The sequence below is a fragment of the Melanotaenia boesemani genome, chromosome 16 (genome assembly GCF_017639745.1).
Source record: "Melanotaenia boesemani isolate fMelBoe1 chromosome 16, fMelBoe1.pri, whole genome shotgun sequence".
NCBI lineage: Eukaryota > Metazoa > Chordata > Actinopteri > Atheriniformes > Melanotaeniidae > Melanotaenia > Melanotaenia boesemani.
In genome coordinates, this window is record NC_055697.1 from 32,299,006 (window position 1) to 32,322,004 (window position 22,999).

The following is a 22,999-nucleotide window of genomic DNA, read 5'->3' on the forward strand; positions in this document are numbered from 1 at the left end:
TAGTAGACATTTACAGTAAAAGCAATAGAAAAATTAAAAAGTATAAAAGCAAAAATACAGTAAATTATTATTAAAATTGACAGTAGAAAAATGACAATAATAGAATTTTGTGCAGCAGTCTGTTATATACAATTCCAGAATAAAGTCTCCGTCATCAGTCTATGGCCCTGAAGTGACCCAGATCTGCAGGAGACTACGGTGTCGCTGCATCCACCTTTGGTACTCGGATCCTGATTTGTAAAAATCAGATTTGTGAGGTTCAGACTGAAATACAAAAAAGTCACCTTTACGGCACCTTTCTCTCCATGGCTGATTCAAAGAATCCCGACAGGACATCAACAGAGGACACAAGGTAAAGAAACAGAGGAAGGGGCTGCAGAATAGACACATCCCTGATCTAAGAGCCACCCTTCAAGATGTTGCTTGTAAAGTTTATTAACTTAGACACCAAAGGAAACATTTATTCTCTTGCTTTGCTTTTATAATTGTCTTTTAAAATCTACATTATGTTTGTTTATTTGTAATTGTTCTAATTGTCGTGTCTTTGCATGGTTTTGGGCTATAAAAGCACTTTGGATTGATTTTATACGCATGATAAGAGCTACACAACAGAGTTAATATTGTCATGAATTATAAATCTGGTTTCTGACTTAAGTCAGAAGGTGACAACAGATGTTACAGATGGATTAGTTCAGCAGCTCCAACGTTATGCGTGGCTATCCAAAGAGGCTAGCTCAAAGTTATTTAAGGGTTTCCAGACACCCAATAATTCCTGAATTTCACACTGATTCTCTTCACAGTAAGAATGATCCTGATGATTTCAGTCAGTGGCAGCTATTGTTTGGCAACCTGACACTAACTTCTGTTTTATCTTGGCCACCCCTTAAAAATTTCCTGGATACATCCAAAAAACCTGAAAGAGCTCAGAGATCAGAGGAAGAAGGACGGAGGTCTGCAGGTGGTTTCACTCGTTTTTATTTCACACTTGTTTAGAAAAGAAGAAATCAGCTCATCGTGAATCAGAAACAGGAAGTGTGTGTGAATGATTAGTGATCACCATTCATGTCTCTGCAAAGCGACATGCGTCTAAAGGGGGCGTGGCCTCAGGTACCTCCACATGGACCAATCAGCTTACAGTGTGAATGCACAAGACCTGACCGACGTCAGAGCGGGTGTGCTGGGCGGAGGCAGCGTAACCATGGCAACAGCAGGATGGGGTCGATATTGGTTATTGAGGTTAATCAGGGCAGAAGGAGGATCTCTGAACAGCTTCTTCTCTGTGACAGCGCCACGGTCAGTCTGGTGCAGACATAAAAACAGAGAAGAAGAACATTTATTGTTATTTGCAACTTTTTTTTAAATCTGTATTTTCTAAATTGTTTTATTTAATTTAAATTGTTTTTATTATTGTGTCCCTTCATGTTGTTTTGGCTGTTTGAAGCACTTTCGCTGGGTCTTATGTGGTTGATAAAGTGTTGCATGTGTAAAAATAAGTTGAATTAAATATCGTCACAAAACAGAAATCTGTTCTTCTGAATTACGAATGTTACGGATGTATTTGTTCATTAGAGCCAGAATTTTAAATAGCTTACCAGTGTGTGAAATGGGGGTGGGGTAGTGGGGTTTAGTGGGGTTTAGTGGGTAACCCTCCGTTAGGCTTAAGAACATAAACACAGCTGATTCCAGCAGCTGCACTTATAAAATGCTGCTCGTTGTTTCTGTAGCTTCTCACCTACTGTGCAGCCTGTTCGCTCTGTTCTCCTCCTGCTTGTGTTTTTGGAAAGTCAGTCTGCAGAGGAGGAAGAGAGAAGCATCATCATCATCATCCATCTACAGTATTGCATTTCTCCCAAAACAAGCAGACGTGCCGCTATGAGGAAAAACATCTGCGGCTAATATTTACCCCACTATTTGAAAGAAAACTTAAATTAGATCATTTATTTGTTTTGCCTTTCTTGATTTAAAAACACAAAACAGATTTTCACGAACTTGAAGAACCCGATACGTCATGTCTCGGGACTTTTAAATCTAAATTCCTGCCGATCTCAGACGAACAAATTTCAGAAGCTTGAAAAAGAGGTGATGTGGCACCTTCCTACAGGGTCGTGCTGACAGCCATGTGGGATAATTTGGGCTTTAAAATATTTCCAAACTGTGTGTGAACAGTTATTGTGTTCACGTGATCACCAGCAGGCAGTGAGATGTTTCAGGGGTTAAAATATTTTTGGTTTCCTCGCTAGTTTTCATCATTTGTTGTGGGAGGAGTTTGGCAGCAGGACGTAATGCTTAAATGAGTTAGTCTCTGTGAGCAGGAGGTTGACTTTTCATGCTTTAAGAAAACATTTCTACTCCTATAAACCCTTAAATTAACTTATTCCACATGTTGTGTTTAGTTTTCCTTTTGTATACACTGACAAATGGGTCTGAACCAAAATACTAAAGAAGAGAAGTTAAAAGAAAAAAGTAATAACAAAAAATAAAGAAAGGTGTTAGAATAACGCCAGATGTCCACTACAGTTTTTTGGGGTTATTTTTCCATCTGTGTGTAGATTTAACAGAAATGAGAATTAAGCCTAATATTTACTATTTAATACGTACTGTTTTTGGGACCTAATTCATCACTTTATGGTAAAAAAAAAAAAACATTGATCAAAATCCTGTTGTATACAATCTGATACTTGTCTTCTGCCCCCTGCTGAACATCTTTTGCATTATAACAATTTACATACATGCAAAATATTTTTCTTTCTTTTTTTTTTTACATACTTTGTTAAAGAGGCAAAAAAAGGACCTCAGATTAAAATAATATATATTTTTCTGACCATTATTTATTAGGCAAATTGCTAAAAGGTTAAAAGCAGAAGCACTGAGATTATAGTAAATCTATTTAAATCAGGGGTGGGAAACGTACGGCCCAGGGGCCAAAACTGGCCTATTAGAGGGTCCGATCTGGCCCACAAGTGGAATTTGTTAAAGGCAAAAAGATAAAAACTGCCATTTTTTTTATTGAAGTAACTATAGTTCCCCATTCCCCCTGTTTAAATGTAAAACATTTCCAAGGCAAGAGGATAACTTGTTCTATCTATTCTGATTATCATGATATGTAATTATGTAATGTGTAAAATAAATCAGATATGTGAATAGATAAAATGAATAAATAAACTTCATGAAATATAAAGAAAAATGAATGTATATATATATATATATAGATACATATATATATATATAACTTTTTAAAATAGATTAATATATATATATATATATATATATATATATATATATATATATATATATATATTATATATATATATATATTTGTATTTCAACATTTAAAAAATATACAAATATTTTTGTCTACAGAACATATGGAAGATCTAAATATATATAACAAAACATATAGATAAATAAAAAAACTAAATGATCTAATTGTATAACTAAGGCAACTTTCTAAAAGAACAGTTCATCAAACGTAAACATCTTGATAATGTACTTGTACTTCTTTGCACTAAAACAAAAAGGAAAATGTGGAGTTTTCATTGTTTACAGGTTATTTTACTGGTATTTTACTGGTCTGGCCTTTATATGTGGCCCCTGAACTAAAGTGAGTTTGACACCCCTGATCTAAACTAATCAGTCAGAATAGACGTCACTTCCACGTCTCAGTTTGATTTTAGCAGGATGCTGAGAAGCTGCCACTTCCACCTGCTGCTGTGTTTGTTTCTGCAGATGGAGCCGGAAAAATCCAGAAAACCTGAACAAACTGTTAGATTTTTATTAAACTGAAGTGAGTTCTGCAATTAGTTAGATCAGCAGCAAGCATAATGCCACATCGCCCACACCCCAACCAATCAGGCACCTCCTCAGTCACTGGTCCCGCCTCCTTCTGGTCCCAGCCAATCACCAGAGATTTGAGAAAAACAAAAGAAAAAATTAAGATTTACACAACAGGGATTATATTAATAGATTTGTTGTTATTTAAAATAAAATGAACAAATCAGATTTTTTTTTACACTTTACGTTACAACAAATTTAATTTTATATAATCAATGAAAACAACTGAACTAAATTAACTTTTAAACATTTCCAAAAATGAAAAAATATTTTTGTTTAGTTTTTAAATTTTATTGTACTGATTCCTAACCCCCATCTCCAATAAAATCTAACTTAAAGTACTCATATATATATTCATTCATTCATTGATCAAAATCACCTAAAAACTAAAAATAATTAAATAAACTGTTAAATCCAATTCAGCTTAAACTTTGAATAAATAAACATAAATAAAAACTAAAGAATCAGTAGTGGAGGATAAAACTGAACAGAAAGTTTAAATGAAGTAAATATTTGAAATATAAAAAAAATATTTATATAAATAAATAAATAGATAAAATCACAGTGAAGTCAGAGCTCATGTTGTGTGACATCACTCACCCCACTAACCAATCCGCTCGCCACTGCTGCATTCTCCACCCCCTCCACTGTTGCCTGGGCAACTTCATTGGCCCCGGCAACCGCGGTGTCTGCAACGATGTTGGCTTGTTCGGTCGACTTCTGAGCGACTGAATGACAAGAAACATTTCAAATGAAATCAGATGAATTTTTTTTCTCATTTCATATGTGTGCCATTACTGTCATGAAGTCCACTTACACCAGCTCCACCTGCTCAACTTCCTGTTCAATAAATATCTAATCAGCCAATCACATGGCAGCAACTCAACACATTCAGTCATGTGGAAGAAAAGGGGTTTGAACGTGATTGTTGGTCTGAGTATTTACTGGGATTTCCACCCACAACCATCTCCAGGGTTTCCAGAGATGGTCTGAAGAAGAGAAAACATCCAGAGCAGCAGTTGTCTGGACCAGGATGCAGCAGAAGACACACCGGGGTCCTCCTCCAGCTAAGAACAGGAAACTGAGGCTACAATTCACACACACTCACCAACACTGGACAATAGAAGATGGAGAAACGTTGCTGGTCTGATGAGTCTCCATTTCAGCTCCACATTCAGATGCTCGGTTCAGAATCTGCTGGAAACATCATGAAAACATGGATCCATCCTGCCTTGGATCAACGCTTCAGGCTGCTGCTGGTGTGATGGTGGGGGGAGATTTTCTTGGTCCACTTTGGGCCCCTTAGTACCAACGTGGCCTGGTTTAACCAGCACAGCCTACCTGAGTATTGTTGCTGACCATGTCCATCCCTTTATGACCACAGTGGAGCATCTTCTGATGCTACTTCCAGCAGGATAATGCACCATGTCACAAAGCTCAGATCATCTCCACCTGCTTTCTAGAACATGACGATGAGTTCACTGGACTCCAACGGCCTCCACAGCCACCAGATCTCAGTCCAGTAGAGCAGCTTTGGGATGTGGTGGAACGGGAGATTCTCATCATGGATGCAGCCGACAAACCTGCAGCAACTGTGTGATGCTGTCATGTTAATATGGAGAAAACCTCTGAGGAAGGTTTCCACCACCTGCTTCATCTATCACACCAGGATTAAAGCAGTTCTGGAGAAAAAGTGAGTCCGACGTGGTACTGGAAGGTGGATCTGATAAAGTGGTTTAACTACATACTGAAGCAGATAAACTTGAGGAAACAAACAACTAATTAAGAAACACATAAAATAATAAAACAAGAAGGAAAACGGCGTGTGTATGTGTGTGTGTTCGTCCTCCACCTGTGTGTTAGCTTGTTTGCTTACCTGTGTTGACACCGGTCACCACTCCCTCCATCGTCTTGTTTCCTGAAAAAAGATCCACAAATCAGACGTGAATCACGTCAGAACAAATTCTCAAACTGTGCTTGGAGCCCAAATTAAAAACACACGAATAGTTTCTATTCTGAGGGAAATAAAATCAGGTTCAGGCCATTTTCACCTGCAACTAACCTCACAGGAAAAAGCAGGTTAAAATATAAACCAAAGTGAGTGAAAATCAGCATTTCTGTTTAAATAAAGACATTCAGGCTGTTTCTGAAAGATAATTAGTTTGTAGGAATCCCTGTTTGGACTTTAAGCTGGGATCTTCTGTCAGATTTACTGTTGATTTAACAGCACACATGACAGGTTTTACCTTCAGACTCTTCAGCCTGACACTGAATCTAAATCTGACCTGCTTCCAGCTGCAGAGACAAACTGAATTATTAAGTCATGTGAGGCAGCTGCCTGCATGAATCCCAGCCTGACCTCCACACATCAGATCATGTCTTTAATTTCTGCTTTCTGAAACTGCAGCTTCAGCCTCCTGTCTGTTGGTCCGGATCCAGACTCTGAGTTATAATGGACTCTGTGGGCAGCGTGCTGGTTGGACATGTGACAGGTCAGACAGAACAGACTCTTTGTCCGGGTAAACACAGTCTGTGAGTCACCGTCAGCTGATCCGAAGCTCAGACTCGGTGGAGACTCAGCGGCCGTTTCCCAGCGCCGAGAGCTGGAGATCTGCAGCTCAGGAAATCCATTTCAGAAAGAAGCCTCAACAGAGAGGATGAGGCAGTGGGTTCATTCTCTTTATTGACCTCTGCTTTTTATTTTTCCTTCTTCCAGTAAATTGTCTTGTCCCAGCAAATATCTGAAGTCTGTAAGAGATGCTGAGGAGTCAGATGATGGATCCATTAGAAGTGCTTCCTTCATGTGTATAAATATATATATATATATATATATATATATGTGTGTGTGTGTGTGTGTGTGTATAACCTTTAACCAGGAAAATTACCTCATTGAGATTACAAATCAACAACAGAACAAGAGAATTTACAACATAGTAAAAACATTGTGAGAAAACACATAAAAAACATGAACTAAAAACACTAATGGAGCCAAAAAAAAAAAAAGTACCAAGAGCTCAAAAACAGCATGTTAGAACTCTTAATAGGACTAACTGTTCTAATCCCTGAGGTACTGGCATGTTGGCGAGATAGATGTCACATTTTGTGGGTTGAGATGGTTGAGATGGAGGCTGGCCCACCACAGGCTGATCAGACCTGGGGGTGTGTGTTGCATGGAGGCTTCATGTGGTCACTGGGAGGCCCGACGGCGTCCCTCCCCTTCAGCCACAGCCAGGGACTGCTTCTCTTAGCTATGCTGGCAGGTTCTTTCATGGCCGTCTGTTGGGCCTGTTTCAGACGCTGAACATGATGACATGTCGTTTGTCTGGTGATATTTTGGTTTCAAAAGGTCTGATGTGGACCAAACTGCTAGCTACTGAAGATAATGTCCAGATGAACTTATTAACCAGGGGCAGAGCTAGAGGGGTGTCCAGGGTGGCACTGGCCATCTGATTGAACATCCCAGATACCACTTCAGGTATTTGACAGATCACTGGAGAAGTGGAAGAGAGGCATCTTTCCAGACCTGTATGGATCACCAGTATTACTACACCAGTTTTACAAGTCAAATTTTAAATATTTTCCTTTAAAAATATTGACATGTGGCTGTACATTTCTAGAAGAGATTTAGTAAGTGCAAGAAAAACTACTAATGTTATGTAAGGCTATTAACCTGATGTTAGCATGAAGCTATGTAGCAATGCTAATCTAGTTCTATGCTAGCACTAAATTAGCTTTAAGCTAATGTGGAAAAACCAGGTCATATTTAGTTTTCAGTCAGTTTAGGGACGAAACATCAACTCAGTTCATCAAGATTTTCACATTTGAGCTGAAAATAAACTATCAAGATGCTCAAAGAGAACCTCAGTATCCACGTTACTTAGCGCTAACTAAGCTAATGCTACTTGATCCAGTTTCACTTAAACAGGAGGCTAGCAAGGCTGCTAGCTAGATCCTGGAACCAGTCTGGTTTAGTAGAGGAAGATATAAGAATCATGAGGAAGGGAGATATTTCTGACTTTTTTTTAAAGACGAAGGACACAGATCAAGTGGAGAAAGACCCCAGACCCAGGACCAGCAGTCCGACAACGTGGAGCTAGCCACACCAGGATCCAGTCTACCACCACAGTAAACCAGAACTGATCCTCGTACTACCACACAAGGATCCAGTCTACCACCACAGTAAACCAGAACTGATCCCCGTACTACCACACAAGGATCCAGTCTACAACCACAGTAAACCAGAACTGATCCCCGTACTACCACACAAGGATCCAGTCTACCACCACAGTAAACCAGAACTGATCCCCGTACTACCACACAAGGATCCAGTCTACCACAACAGTAAACCAGAACTGATCCCCGTACTACCACACCAGGATCCAGTCTACTACCACAGTAAACCAGAACTGATCCTCGTACTACCACACAAGGATCCAGTCTACCACCACAGTAAACCAGAACTGATCCCCGTACTACCACACAAGGATCCAGTCTACCACAACAGTAAACCAGAACTGATCCCCGTACTACCACACCAGGATCCAATCTACCACCACAGTAAACCAGAACTGATCCTCGTACTACCACACAAGGATCCAGTCTACCGCCACAGTAAACCAGAACTGATCCTCGTACTACCACACCAGGATCCAGTCTACCGCCACAGTAAACCAGAACTGATCCCCGTACTACCACACAAGGATCCAGTCTACTACCACAGTAAACCAGAACTGATCCCCGTACTACCACACCAGGATCCAGTCTACCACCACAGTAAACCAGAACTGATCCTCGTACTACCACACCAGGATCCAGTCTACCACCACAGTAAACCAGAACTGATCCCCGTACTACCACACCAGGATCCAGTCTACCACCACAGTAAACCAGAACTGATCCTCGTACTACCACACCAGGATCCAGTCTACCACCACAGTAAACCAGAACTGATCCTCGTACTACCACACCAGGATCCAGTCTACCACCACAGTAAACCAGAACTGATCCTCGTACTACCACACCAGGATCCAGTCTACCACCACAGTAAACCAGAACTGATCCCTGTACTACCACACCAGGATCCAGTCTACCACCACAGTAAACCAGAACTGATCCTCGTACTACCACACCAGGATCCAGTCTACTACCACAGTAAACCAGAACTGATCCCCGTACTGCCACACAAGGATCCAGTCTACCATCACAGTAAACCAGAACTGATCCCCGTACTACCACACCAGGATCCAGTCTACCACCACAGTAAACCAGAACTGATCCTCGTACTACCACACCAGGATCCAGTCTACCACCACAGTAAACCAGAACTGATCCTCGTACTACCACACCAGGATCTAGTCTACCACCACAGTAAACCAGAACTGATCCCCGTACTACCACACCAGGATCCAGTCTACCACCACAGTAAACCAGAACTGATCTCCGTACTACCACACCAGGATCCAGTCTACCACCACAGTAAACCAGAACTGATCCCAATACTACCACACCAGGATCCAGTCTACCACCACAGTAAACCAGAACTGATCCTCGTACTACCACACCAGGATCCAGTCTACCACCACAGTAAACCAGAACTGATCCTCGTACTACCACACCAGGATCCAGTCTACCACCACAGTAAACCAGAACTGATCCTCGTACTACCACACCAGGATCCAGTCTACCACCACAGTAAACCAGAACTGATCCTCGTACTACCACACCAGGATCCAGTCTACCACCACAGTAAACCAGAACTGATCCCCGTACTACCACACCAGGATCCAGTCTACCACCACAGTAAACCAGAACTGATCCCCGTACTACCACACCAGGATCCAGTCTACCACCACAGTAAACCAGAACTGATCCTCGTACTACCACACCAGGATCCAGTCTACCACCACAGTAAACCAGAACTGATCCTCGTACTACCACACCAGGATCCAGTCTACCACCACAGTAAACCAGAACTGATCTCCGTACTACCACACCAGGATCCAGTCTACCACCACAGTAAACCAGAACTGATCTCCTTACTACCACACCAGGATCCAGTCTACCACCACAGTAAACCAGAACTGATCCCCATACTACCACACCAGGATCCAGTCTACCACCACAGTAAACCAGAACTGATCCTCGTACTACCACACCAGGATCCAGTCTACCACCACAGTGAACCAGAACTGATCCTCGTACTACCACACCAGGATCCAGTCTACCACCACAGTAAACCAGAACTGATCCTCGTACTACCACACCAGGATCCAGTCTACCACCACAGTAAACCAGAACTGATCCTCGTACTACCACACCAGGATCCAGTCTACCACCACAGTAAACCAGAACTGATCCCCGTACTACCACACCAGGATCCAGTCTACCACCACAGTAAACCAGAACTGATCCCCGTACTACCACACCAGGATCCAGTCTACCACCACAGTAAACCAGAACTGATCCTCGTACTACCACACCAGGATCCAGTCTACCACCACAGTAAACCAGAACTGATCCTCGTACTACCACAGCACGAGCCAAATACTGCACATCAAAACAACCAACTTACCTTTCTATGGACCTTTTTGAACTTCCCTTATTTCCAGTTTATGGGTTCATATCATGGATTTGTTTTAATTGGATTATAATTGGACGACAGTAAATTGGAATGAATTGGACTGTGATCATGAGATGACCTTGTTGTGAATTAATAATGTATAAATAAACCTTTAGTATGGTTTTTTTTTATTTTTATTTTAGCTACGTCAGTATTTTGCCATAAACATGAGCTTCTTTTCATCTGATTGGAATCAATTTAATAAATCTCCTTTTTGGGAAAAACTGACCTTGAATCTGCTGTTAATCACCCTCTTCATCAATTTCTCTTCATTTTTTAAAATTCAGCTTCTTGTCCTCCACCCATCACTCCCTCCATCTCTCTGTCCCTCCCTTCATTCATCCCAGATAGGCTTGGAATTTCACTCATCCTCGCGTCATCCATCATTCATTTTACACCTCCAGACGTACGTCTGCATCCAGTTTGAAGTGAAATGATTCTCACCAGTTCATCTATTACTTCTTTACCTCTACTCATCTCTCCATCATCACATCCATCATTTGTTACTCTATACTAGTGTAACTACCTATACTCTGATTACTTCCCACATCCTTATTCTTTCTTCTTTTCCAGTCCTTAATATTTTAGGGCTAAGCTTCTCGTCGTACATACTTTACTCCCTCCATCTTCCATCACTCTCCATTTGCCCCCCCACCCCTTTTTTTCTGAATTTCTTTCCTCCACCCATTCATCGTTATTTTTTCCCCCTAAATAAACCAGAATATTCATTTTTTTCAAGCTGTCTTTCCATCCTCATCTCTACTTATATCTGAAATCACCACTCTTTCAAACACCCTCATCTTTCATCCCTCGTTTCATTTCCTGATGGAATAACTCTGAAGTCCTTTTTAGCTGTAAGTTTTTTCATCTGTTTTTCGTCTTTTCCAACATCTCCAGGTTAATCCTGCATAAAGTAATGATAATGAAGGAGCCCAATGGTGAACTCAATACTTTTCTTTTAATATTTTAGAACTAATCCTGTCGTCTGTCACCCTCCAGCCTTCTCTCGCTCTCTTCCTCTATTCCTAAATGGTGTAGAATTTCACTCGTCCTCCACCCATTCCTGCTTTCTCCATGCGTGAATAGCACCAAACTGTTTTGATATTAACATTTTTTATATTCTACGCTTTAAAACTATCCTGATTATTAATTTCTTTTTATTTCCTCTCTGATTCCTTTAAGTTTTACTGCTTCAGTTGGACTTTAACATCCATCCTCTCACCGACATAGAAGACCCCCTCCTTGGTCTTGGTGGCAGCCTCCTCCACCCCGGCCTTCGTCTTCTCGGCAGCAGTGGCCACTCCTTCCTTTGCCATAGAGAATCCCTTCTTCAGAGCGTCCATGATGCTTTTCTTCTTCTCCTTGTTCTTGTCCTTCTTCGTCTGCGCTTTTTTTTTGTAGTTTACTTGTTTTCTCTCTGCTCTTCCGTCTCCTCTGTCGTCTCTTCTCTTCTCGTCTGCCAGCGGTCTGTTCTTCTTGGATGAAAGAAGGGGTGGAGAGAGGGCACGTGAGGGATGAAGAGAGAGAGGGAGAGAAAAATGTAGAAGCAACTTGGGAGCTTTGTTGTTCAACAGAGCAAACAAAACACTGATTAAAGTGGTGTTGAGAGGTGGAGATGAGGAGGAAAAAGACTTAGGGGACATTAAATAAAAGGCTGAGAGAAATGGAGAGGTGGTGTAGATGGAGAAGGGAAATATTAATTTCAAAGTGCAGACGTAAACTGTTCTCCAGTCCAGATGACAAAGCATGTTTTTGTTGCACTGGTTTAATCTGAATATTTGATGTTTGAGCCCAGAACCTAAAAAGAGACATTTATAATCCTCTTTACTCACTTTTTGTATGTTATATGGCAGAAGGCAGCGTTATGATTTATTTATTCATTTTATTTAAAAGGGACATTGCATATTAATCAACGTTTTATTTTGAATTTAAAAAGTAAATGAGTTAGCAAATGAGCTAATTTTCATCTGCTGTCCCTTGAAAAATTCAGGAATCTTAAAGTCAACTGTTATTGGCCTAATAAAATAGTTCAGTGTTAGCTAACCGATCAAAAATTAGGAATTGAGCAGCCTTATCAAAAACAATGTGTCGTGCTAGCATTTTTTTAATGAGGAAATGGGGATGACTTGCTTAAAGAGATATAATTACTTCAACTGTGCAGCTTCAATAAGAAAACATGTTAATGTAGGCTACCAACAGATCTTTAGTGTTAGCATTTTTGTTTGCTTAAGCTGGCTAGCTAAAAAATGTTTATTTAAGAATCCAATCATAATATTTGTATGCAATGTAATTAATTTTGTTTCAATATTGTCATGAGATTTATATTCATAAAACTGTATTACTAATATCAAGACCCAAACTCTGGTTACAGTGTCGACTAGCTTTGTTAGCTAGCTGTTACTGAAATTGTTAACCAGCAGGTGTATTCAATCAGTTTGGGACTGCAGTAAATTTTAATTATTCTGTCTATCCATCCACACAAGAATCTGAACATCGCATTTAGATGTAATGACATGGTTGGAAGTTGATGTCAGATTCATATTTATAAAAGCTCTATTACTAACATTAACATGCTACTCTGACAGCGCTTGCTTTGTTAGCTAGCTGTAACTAAAGTGTAGTTAGTCTGCAGGGGAATTCTGTCAGTTTAGGATTTCAGTAAATTTATATTATCAATTTAAAAAGCTAATTTTAGCTTCTGCCAGTTGTAGCCGTCCACACAGTGTTAGCTCATTAACGCAGGCTAAAACGCTTCGTTCCTGTGCAACTTCACTTAGTAAACATTTATATTGACATACAAGAACTTTAACTTTGCTAGCAGTTTTGTCTAGCTTCGCTAAGACGAGCTAGCTAAAAAAAACCTTTTTAAATAATCAAAAGATCACATTTAAATATTATAAATGACTTGGTTGGAGTTAATGTTATGGGATTTATATAAATGCTATATTGCTAACAAGCGTTGGCCAGATTTGTTAGTTATCAGTAGTTAGCCAGCAGGGGAATTCTATTAGTTCTAGATTTCATGACATTTTAATTATTTAACAAGCTAATTTTAATTAGTTCTAGTGACAGTCATCCACAATGCAATAACACAGATAACACCATTTTTCATTTCTGCAGTTTTTAAGGTACATTTGAACTTATGCTGGCAACTGAGGGTTGATGGAGACCTGTGGCTGTGTTAGTACCAATATATTCCCATTAATTAATGTAAACTCACTTTATATAATGTTAATTAAAGACCAAATGAGTCTAAAACCACTTAAAAAAAAGTAATCAAGTAAATGTCCATTTAGATTCAATCCCTTTAAAACCTGATTCATTCTAGTTTAAAAAAGCCTTCGAGTATGCAGCCTGCAGACAGTGTTTAATAGTTTATTATGAGTATAAAACATAAAAAAAGGTATTTCAACAAACAAGTGACTTTATAAATGTCCCATCCTGTCACTTAGGTGGACACTTGATTGTTGAAGGAGCTTTAAATAGAAAATATGGATTTGTTTTCTAGTTCTTAAAGATGTTTCACATCACAACTCTGATTAGTGAGAAGTTCAAGGCATTTAACCTCCTGACTCATTAGCACCTTCACAGTCATTAAAGTCACTTATGTGCCATGGACCCACCCAGTCATCAAGTCTTTGTCACATATGGTTTGTTTACCCATCTCTGGGATGTGTTTGAGTCACATGATTTGTGGTGCAACATGTGGCGGACTTTGGTGAATCTTTTCAGACTTTCAAACACATTAAAAAACAAACCCCATAACAAGTTTGCAGCCTCTCTTCCAGATGTTGTGTTATTGGGAAGAAATGTTTTAGAGCCGGTATGTACAATATGACCAACATGAAACACAACATGGCGTCGGTCTGCAGATTCCTGGAGCACAGAGGGGATGATAAAGCAGGACTGGATGCCGTCCTCCTCTTCCTCCTCCTCCTCTTCTGTCCTGTCAGGAACCTGAATGTGACTCAGCAAAACACATTCACCTTGTCTCCGATTGGCCAGCAGCTGGCACCAGTCTATTTTTAGATGCATTTTACTTTATTTCTGTCCAGGAAGATGAGCGGCAGATCAGCCACAACATTACAGGTTACCATGGCGATCAGCATTGATTGACGCTGACCAGTCTCTCACACACAGTCTCATACAGTCATGTATGTATGTAATATCATTTTATGAAGAACTCCAACAGCAGAAAAATGTGATGTTTATTCTCACTCAACAGGAATTCTTCCTTCAAGTTTGTATCTTAAACAAGTTGTTCATATGAGCCAAAAAAAAAAACGGCTAGAGCAAGTAGAAAATCTAGATTTATTTGGAATTTAGGACATTTGATGCTTTTTATGTGTATGTGTAGTAAATGTCTCATTCTTCTTCTGAACACACTCAGTGGAGCCAGTCTGATGGAGTTATTATATCAATCCAAAAGTAGCAAGAAGCTAACGTTTATGCTGCTGTGATGCTAAGCTCATTGCTAACATAGATGCTAACATTAGCTTTCATATTACAGTGACTAAGCTCTCAGTGTGTGTGAATGAAGTTGGATGTGGTGGATCCAGCCTCCTGGAATTTTATACCACAGTTTGCTACTGTTTTTTCCCTTTATGAAGATTTTATACCCAAAAGTTACAAGGTAAGGTGGGACGGCAACAGGCTTGGTTGTCATTTTTTTATGCACAGACCGTGTTTGTGTGATGTTACATCTGGAGAACCGCATTCAGCAGATCAGGAAGATGACATGAAAAATAAAAGATTGTTCACGAGTCTGAAATCTTGTGTCAGAAGTCACTGTAAAGCCTTGTTTCCACCAACGGGTTCCACTCATGAATTCTGGGAAGGCTACCATAATATCTGACCCGACCTAGTTTTTTGGGACGTTTACGTTGGAGGACTAGCCGACCCATAAAGGTGGAGCTGGACACACTGCAATTCACTGATGGGCTGAAAAAAAAAAAGTAGTTTCTCGTGTGACCTGGCATATAAACAAATGGAACGGCTCCTTGTTTAGAGCAACACATTTTCTTTTTGTTGATTAAATCTCTGATTGACTTACGAATATGAGGCCAGATCAGTCTCAATAGGAATGAACTCACGCCAGGTTTTTCACAAATGCACATGCTCTGGTTTGCATTTGTATTTCAGAATCGGAAATGCACACTTGCTGTTTCACAAATGCACATGCTCTGATTCACAAATATAATTTTGAGGCACACTTGTAAGATTATACGAATTGCTGAACGTGCATTTACGAACTGCTTCTCATTTGTGAACATCTCTGCATTCGTGAGAGAATTCTCTGCGGTGGATTTTGAGACTCCCCTGACGTCGCAGGGTAACGAATGTCACCATTGGTTGACTAATCTGTCAATCAAATTTCCGAGTGTGATTGACAGATTCATCAGTCAATCAGGTGTGTTTGCATTCAGCCAATCATACTGCTCCTTACATTTTCTCCATACTTTTAAACCTGTCGCAGAGCTATTGGAGCATGGTAGTTCAAGTCCAACTAGCGGGCAGACATGGAGGAGACGCAACAATCACAACCTGTAAGTAACACATTTATCTTACATTCCCTCGTAAATCATGTAATGTTATCGAATTAACAATTACATGATTTACAACGAGGGAATGTAAGATAAATGTGTTACTTACAGGTTGTGATTGTTGCGTCTCCTCCATGTCTGCCCGCTAGTTGGACTTGAACTACCATGCTCCAATAGCTCTGCGACAGGTTTAAAAGTATGGAGAAAATGTAAGGAGCAGTATGATTGGCTGAATGCAAACACACCTGATTGACTGATGAATCGGTCAATCACACTCGGAAATTTGATTGACAGATTAGTCAACCAATGGTGACATTCGTTACCCTGCGACGTCAGGGGAGTCTCAAAATCCACCGCAGAGAATTCTCTCACGAATGCAGAGATGTTCACAAATGAGAAGCAGTTCGTAAATGCACGTTCAGCAATTCGTATAATCTTACAAGTGTGCCTCAAAATTATATTTGTGAATCAGAGCATGTGCATTTGTGAAACAGCAAGTGTGCATTTCCGATTCTGAAATACAAATGCAAACCAGAGCATGTGCATTTGTGAAAAACCTGGCGTGAGTTCATTCCTATTGAGACTGATCTGGCCTCATATACGAAGCACCACCAAGAAGAAAGAAAACAAACTGTTGGATGACGCCATTCTCTTCCTTTGCTTCTGAGTCATGTTTTGGTTCCACTTTAAAGAAGGCGTTGCGCATCATGCTGTTACATAGCCAAGGCATCTATCTGGCAGATAACCTGCCTCTCAGCTAAGGTTATGGTTGGCTGTGGAAAAGATTACAGTTTACAGACCATATCTGCACCCTAACCTACCCGACCTCCCCCCGTTGGTGGAAACGAGGCTTTAGGTGCGACGGGAGTCAAAGTTCCAGACTCGAGTCCCCTGATGAACAGACTTGGTGATACGAAGCTCAGAAACAAGTCGTTTAATGTGACATTTGTGTCTTTGTTGTGCTGGTTAACTGGATGTAAACTGCTTCAACGCCCTGTATGACTTCAGCTGAGTTCAAACACAATAGGGCCTTTAATTTGGATGAAACAGAGAACAATAGTGGATAAACTACACACACACACACACACAGAGCAGACGTTTTTTCATTTCTCAGCTGATTAATGTCGTCTGTTGTTAGCAGGAGCTGCAGAACATGACGGGTTGCATAAATTCTGTCTGAAGAGATTTGAAATCTACTCAGTATTTCATTATTTCAGAGGTGAAATTCTGACGTCCAGCAGGGGATGATGACCATTAGCAGCAGCTAAAAGAACAGCTGGATGTGTCGTTGTTTGGGGAGCACGAGTTCCCAGATCACCTGGGTGAGGAATCTCATACCTGCCTGCTAATTGATAGCTGCGCCGCTTTAATGAGTGTGTGTGTTGGTGTGTGTTTCCAGAATGCTCCTGTATCAATTATGTTTTCATAAGAGTGTTTCTGCAAGCCTAGCAAAGATGACAAACAGCGAGATGCCGTCTTTAGCTGCACCTGAGTAACAAGTTCCTCCACATGTAACGTAGCAATGTGTGTGTGTGTGTGTGTGTGTGTGTGTGTGTGTGTGTTGTGTTTACCACTTCAATGTACGTTTACAGAAGCTGAGCGTGGCCGTTCTGACATGTTTCTTTAACACTGTTTTCTTGTGATAACGGTATCATTTATCTCATTAACGGGTTATTCCATGTGCAGGATGGTGAAGGGGCTGGAGCTGCTCCTGGTCCATCAAAGAACCAACACAGAGAGACTTAAATCAGACTCCTAACCAGAACTCAGACTCAGATCAGCCTAACACGCATGTCTGTGGACTGTGGGAGGAAGCCGGGAGAGAACCAGGCATAGCTGGAGAACATTAAACCTCCACAGGTTCCCCCCAGAAACCTTCTAGTGGTTAATATATAAGAATTATAAAAATAAGAAAAATTAAGAATGTCCATTAATCAATTATATTGGCTTTTATTGAGTGTGTTTGTGGTTTACTGGGAGAAACACTGGTTTCCAGTCTAACTGCTGCAGGAATCAAGGACCTGTGTTAGCTTCTTCACACTTTGGGTGCAGCAGTCTGTCTCTGAAGGAGCTCTGTCAGTGATCGGAGGGGGTGGGGTGGTGGGGAGGGGGAGCTGTCCTTCAACATGGATGACAGCTTAGCCATCATCTTCTTCTCTCCTGAAACCTACTGGTGGGTTGTAAGGACATCCCAGTACCGAGCTATTCTGTACTGGGAGGCCTGAGTCCAGTCAAGCCTGCAACGGATTCAAGCCGAGGTCAGATGGAGGAACATCCATCACTGATCAATACACCCGATTTTACTTTGATCAAGTCTGAAATTAGCTAGAAATGTAGCTTTCAGGGTCAGTCCATCCTCTGCTTGTGCTGCATGTGATGGATTGTGGACACTACATGAACACAGATGACACAGACTCAAGGCTGAAGCCTCATCGATGGAGAGTGAAGGCCTTTAAATGTTACCTGACATTGAAACGTACCCTCAGAAAGATTTTACCATGTTTAATCCATCCAACAGATCCTTCCTCGACTTTGAGAAGAACCTAAAGTTTGACTTGTTGGAGGAGCAGATGGCCCAAGTTACATAAACTATACTGAAGATGACCAATGGAAACAATGACTACACCTGTAAAACATTTAATGCAGGAGGAGACAGTTGTCATGGCAACTAAATGTAAATATTAATGAACTTTGATAAGTTTTAAAGAGCCAGAGACGGATTTTATAATATGAATGATTGTAACTGTGAGACGGTTTCATGTTTAGACATCAGACCTGTGAAGCTGCTGCCACCTGCTGGACACACTCAGCACACACACTTTCTGCACCTTGACCTCTTTTTCATGCTTTCATTTCCAGTGGGTGAAAATTTGGAGTTTTCCTCCTGTCAGACGTCCAGGCTGATGACTGAAAACAAAAAATACCAGTAAAGATGTGCACTGGAACCTGATTGTCCTCGTTTTTAAAAGGGATAACTTGGTTCTATTCAGATCGATAGATCTTCATCACCAGCCTACTGTACCTTCTAGTTTGTGAAGTGAACGAGCTCCTGTTGTGGCATCATTTTAAAACGCGTTGCGTGGATGAAGTTCATGGTGCTTCTGGTGAAATGAAACCTCCACATGAGTCAGACAGTATTTACCAGCCGACCAGGTCCTTCTTTTCCTCTAAAACTAATCATTAATAAAAAGACACCCTTGTAGTAAACTAAAGACTCGGACATTGATGAAGGGATCATTCAGATCTGGTGAGGTGTGTCCTGATGTGGGTTACTTGAATGTCTTAAAATGACTGTTTTTTTCTCCTGTCGGGACACAATCTGCAATGTTTCGCTATTTATTGTAAAATAACTAAATGTTCTATAAATCCCCAAAGTTATTTAAAAATCAGACCAAATCATTACTGTAGTTTTACTGTTTTATTTAAATGAGCTGAACAGCAGAAAATGTCCAAACATGTCTGAACTCAAAGCTTCGTTAGACCTAAAGATCCAGCTAAAGAAGAGGAACAAGGGATTTTATTTATGATGAAGGAAAATGATTCAGCAGGATTTCTTATGTTTTTAAATGTTTTCTTTTTTTTATTTATGTAAGATACTGACAAACTTTCATCTTATTTTGTTTACATGTTTGAAATAATAATAATAATAATAATAATAATAATAATAATAATAATAATAATAATAATAATAATAATTAAAGCAGTGATCCCAACCCTGGTGCATAAAATTCTCTTCAAGAACATTTTTAACAACCTGAAATTTCTGGTTTCAACAATATTTTCTCTCAGTTACACGTTTATATAATTTATTTATTTGATTAATTTACATATTTTATTTAATTACATTTTTCTTGCTTTATTTTATTTTCATTTTTATTTTATTATCTATTTTGATTTATATATATATATATATATATATATACATATACATACATATATGAATATATATAAGTATGTATATATATATATATATACATACTTATATATATATATATGTAAATTTGCAGCTAAGGTATAATATTGTCGAGATGTAAACATGCTGATAAAGTACTTCTACTTCTTTGTACAAAATCAAAGGGAAAAATAGTTTTATGATGCTTTAACTCTAGGGGTCAGGCCCTTTTCAGATCTGTGGCCTGTGTACTAAAAAAAGACGACACCTCTGATCTAAGACCTACAGGACGGTGGTCCTGGAGAACTGGAGCTCCACTTTACTGCATTATATTCCAGGCATCACTAGCCGAACACAGCTCGCTCAGTGCCGCCATTAGAGCCATAATGACAGCAGTAAATCTGCAATTTAGTCTGGAGGGTATGATGACATTTTAGCTCTAGCCATAAAATAAGCCAACAATCTCTTTATCTTGCAAACATTAAGAGCCTGGATCACAAGGAGACGTGGACCTAAGCAAAGTAAAGACTGCTCACTGACACCTGCTGCCTGCTGTAGCTGAGTTTTCCTGCATTCCCACAAGAAATAAACCTTATGTCTACATGCAGTTAGAGATGATTAAATATCACGATGAGGTTTCACCCAAGTTCAAGTGTTCCAGCCTTTCTGCTTAGGAAACACTTTGCAGGATGTGAGTCGTTCTGATGGAGACTTTTTTAGTAACAGGTTCTGTTTTGATGCTGCTTCTTTTCTTTCTCTTTCGGTGCCAGTTAAATGTCAGACATGTTGAATCCCTCCTCCTCCTTCTCACAGCTCCGAGACAATCCTCGGAAGTGACCCCCACCCGGCCACCCTTCCAAACCCCCGATTCCACTGGAAAATGCCTGGCTCTGTCATCCTGGACGGGAACAGATCGCCTTCCTCCTGCTATAAAGGTCTCATAAAGCTGTCAGATTTTCCCTGCAGACAAATATTAGAAACAGAAGCTTCTACAGAAACATTTCAAACATTTCATCCAACTTTTCTCCGGATACAACTTGAGAGAAGCTCTGACTGAACGCTGGTTTGGTTTCTTTTTACATCTGAGCCCCTATCTTCTTCAAGGATGTGATTTTTGTATAAACCAGCAGCAACGTCGACCTCATGCGGTGAAGACAGAAACACCGAAGAGGGAACCCACTTTGACCAAACACACTTTAAAAAGAAGGAAATCCATTTTTAAAAATGTCACCCAAAGAAAAAGTCCCCAGTCCAAGCAAAGATGGAGAACAGAGACTCAGAGAGGAAGGAGGTTGGTGGACTTCCTGTTTCTAATCACTTCAACAGGAAGAGTTGAGAGAAAGTGAAGGAGTTCCTGATGGAGCTGACAGAAACTGGTGTTAACAAGCTCTTCATGCTCTGAAGGAGCTGAAGTTTAAAATCCAAACTCAGAGAAACAGATTCACAACACGTTTACTTGAATGTGAAATCTGATGAATCTGAAACTCCAGACACTGCAAATAAAAACAGAATCTCACCAGCTCATATTTTACTCCCAGTAGAAGATAAACAACATGTCAGAAGGTGAAACTGAGACGTTTTACCATGTGATGGAAAATACGAACTAATGGTGAATCTAATGCAGCAACACGTCTGTAAAAAGTAGTTCCAGGGTGATGTTCGGCACGGTGTAAAAAGTAGTACCAGGGTGATGTTCGGCACGGTGTAAAAAGTAGTACCAGGGTGATGTTCAGCACGGTGTAAAAAGTAGTTCCAGGTTGATGTTCGGCACGGTGTAAAAAGTAGTTCCAGGGTGGTGTTCGGCACGGTGTAAAAAGTAGTTCCAGGGTGGTGTTCGGCACGGTGTAAAAAGTAGTTCCAGGGTGATGTTCGGCACGGTGTAAAAAGTAGTTCCAGGGTGATGTTCGGCACGGTGTAAAAAGTAGTTCCAGGGTGATGTTCGGCACGGTGTAAAAAGTAGTTCCAGGGTGGTGTTCGGCACGGTGTAAAAAGTAGTTCCAGGGTGATGTTCGGCACGGTGTAAAAAGTAGTTCCAGGGTGATGTTCGGCACGGTGGAAAAAGTAGTTCCAGGGTGATGTTCGGCACGGTGGAAAAAGTAGTTCCAGGGTGATGTTCGGCACGGTGGAAAAAGTAGTACCAGGGTGATGTTCGGCACGGTGTAAAAAGTAGTACCAGGGTGATGTTCGGCACGGTGTAAAAAGTAGTTCCAGGGTGATGTTCGGCACGGTGTAAAAAGTAGTTCCAGGGTGGTGTTCGGCACGGTGTAAAAAGTAGTTCCAGGGTGGTGTTCGGCACGGTGTAAAAAGTAGTTCCAGGATGATGTTCGGCACGGTGTAAAAAGTAGTTCCAGGGTGGTGTTCGGCACGGTGTAAAAAGTAGTTCCAGGGTGGTGTTCGGCACGGTGTAAAAAGTAGTTCCAGGGTGATGTTCGGCACGGTGTAAAAAGTAGTTCCAGGGTGATGTTCGGCACGGTGTAAAAAGTAGTTCCAGGGTGATGTTCGGCACGGTGTAAAAAGTAGTTCCAGGTTGATGTTCGGCACGGTGTAAAACGTAGTTCCAGGGTGATGTTCGGCACGGTGTAAAAAGTAGTTCCAGGGTGGTGTTCGGCACGGTGTAAAAAGTAGTTCCAGGGTGATGTTCGGCATGGTGTAAAAAGTAGTTCCAGGGTGATGTTCTGCACGGTGTAAAAAGTAGTTCCAGGGTGATGTTCAGCACGGTGTAAAAAGTAGTTTTGGTCAACTAGTCCACAGAGTCCAGACCAGAGTCCAGACCAGAGTCCAGACTAAACATGGAGAAGCAGCATTTAGCTGTTCTGCTGCCGGTGGGGATGAAGCTTTCACCAAACGTAGACACGTTTACATTCAGGTTAAAACTTTTATTTTCTCGTGCGTCTGCATGAAATCTGCAGCTTACTTTTAACTTATTTTGCTTTTAATCATTTGAATGAATTTATGATTTTATTATGATTTTATTGTGATTTTTCATATTTGTTGCTGCCTTTTACTTCTTATTAATGCTTTCTTTGCACCACCTGTAAATTACAGGTGGTGCAAAGAAAGGCTGTAATGCTTTAATGTTTAATGTAAAGCACTTTGTATTGTCTTGTACATGAA

The 22,999-nt window shown here is 40.4% G+C and overlaps 1 protein-coding gene across 4 annotated transcripts; it reads right to left on the bottom strand.

Moving 5' to 3' along the window:
• Positions 1 to 959: 959 nt before the first annotated feature.
• On the bottom strand, positions 960 to 11,979 carry LOC121655258 (synuclein-like). 4 transcript variants are annotated; one of them, XM_042009763.1, is made up of 6 exons: positions 11,673 to 11,979; positions 5,708 to 5,749; positions 4,432 to 4,559; positions 3,857 to 3,880; positions 1,733 to 1,789; positions 960 to 1,299 (listed from the first exon to the last, which is right to left on the bottom strand). In XM_042009763.1, exons 1-5 carry the CDS (start codon positions 11,791 to 11,793, stop codon positions 1,733 to 1,735), a joined length of 372 nt encoding a protein of 123 aa, XP_041865697.1. In that variant the 5' UTR covers positions 11,794 to 11,979; the 3' UTR covers positions 960 to 1,299. The 4 variants fall into 4 exon arrangements, with proteins under 4 accessions (XP_041865697.1, XP_041865695.1, XP_041865696.1 ...); XM_042009761.1 differs by having other exon boundaries at positions 3,857 to 3,889; XM_042009762.1 differs by having other exon boundaries at positions 3,857 to 3,883; positions 11,673 to 11,978.
• Positions 11,980 to 22,999: the final 11,020 nt, after the last annotated feature.

What these genes read in the sequence shown, in the direction of transcription:
- LOC121655258 (XM_042009761.1), bottom strand. Translation starts at nt 11,793, where the DNA reads ATGGACGCTCTGAAGAAGGGATTCTCTATGGCAAAGGAAGGAGTGGCC. An exon ending in GGTGACCGGTGTCAACACAG is followed by an intron (nt 4,560 to 5,707) that starts GTAAGCAAACAA and finishes CTTGTCATTCAG; the next exon opens with TCGCTCAGAAGTCGACCGAA. An exon ending in CGGGACCAGTGACTGAGGAG is followed by an intron (nt 1,790 to 3,856) that starts GTGCCTGATTGG and finishes CCTCCTCTGCAG; the next exon opens with ACTGACTTTCCAAAAACACA.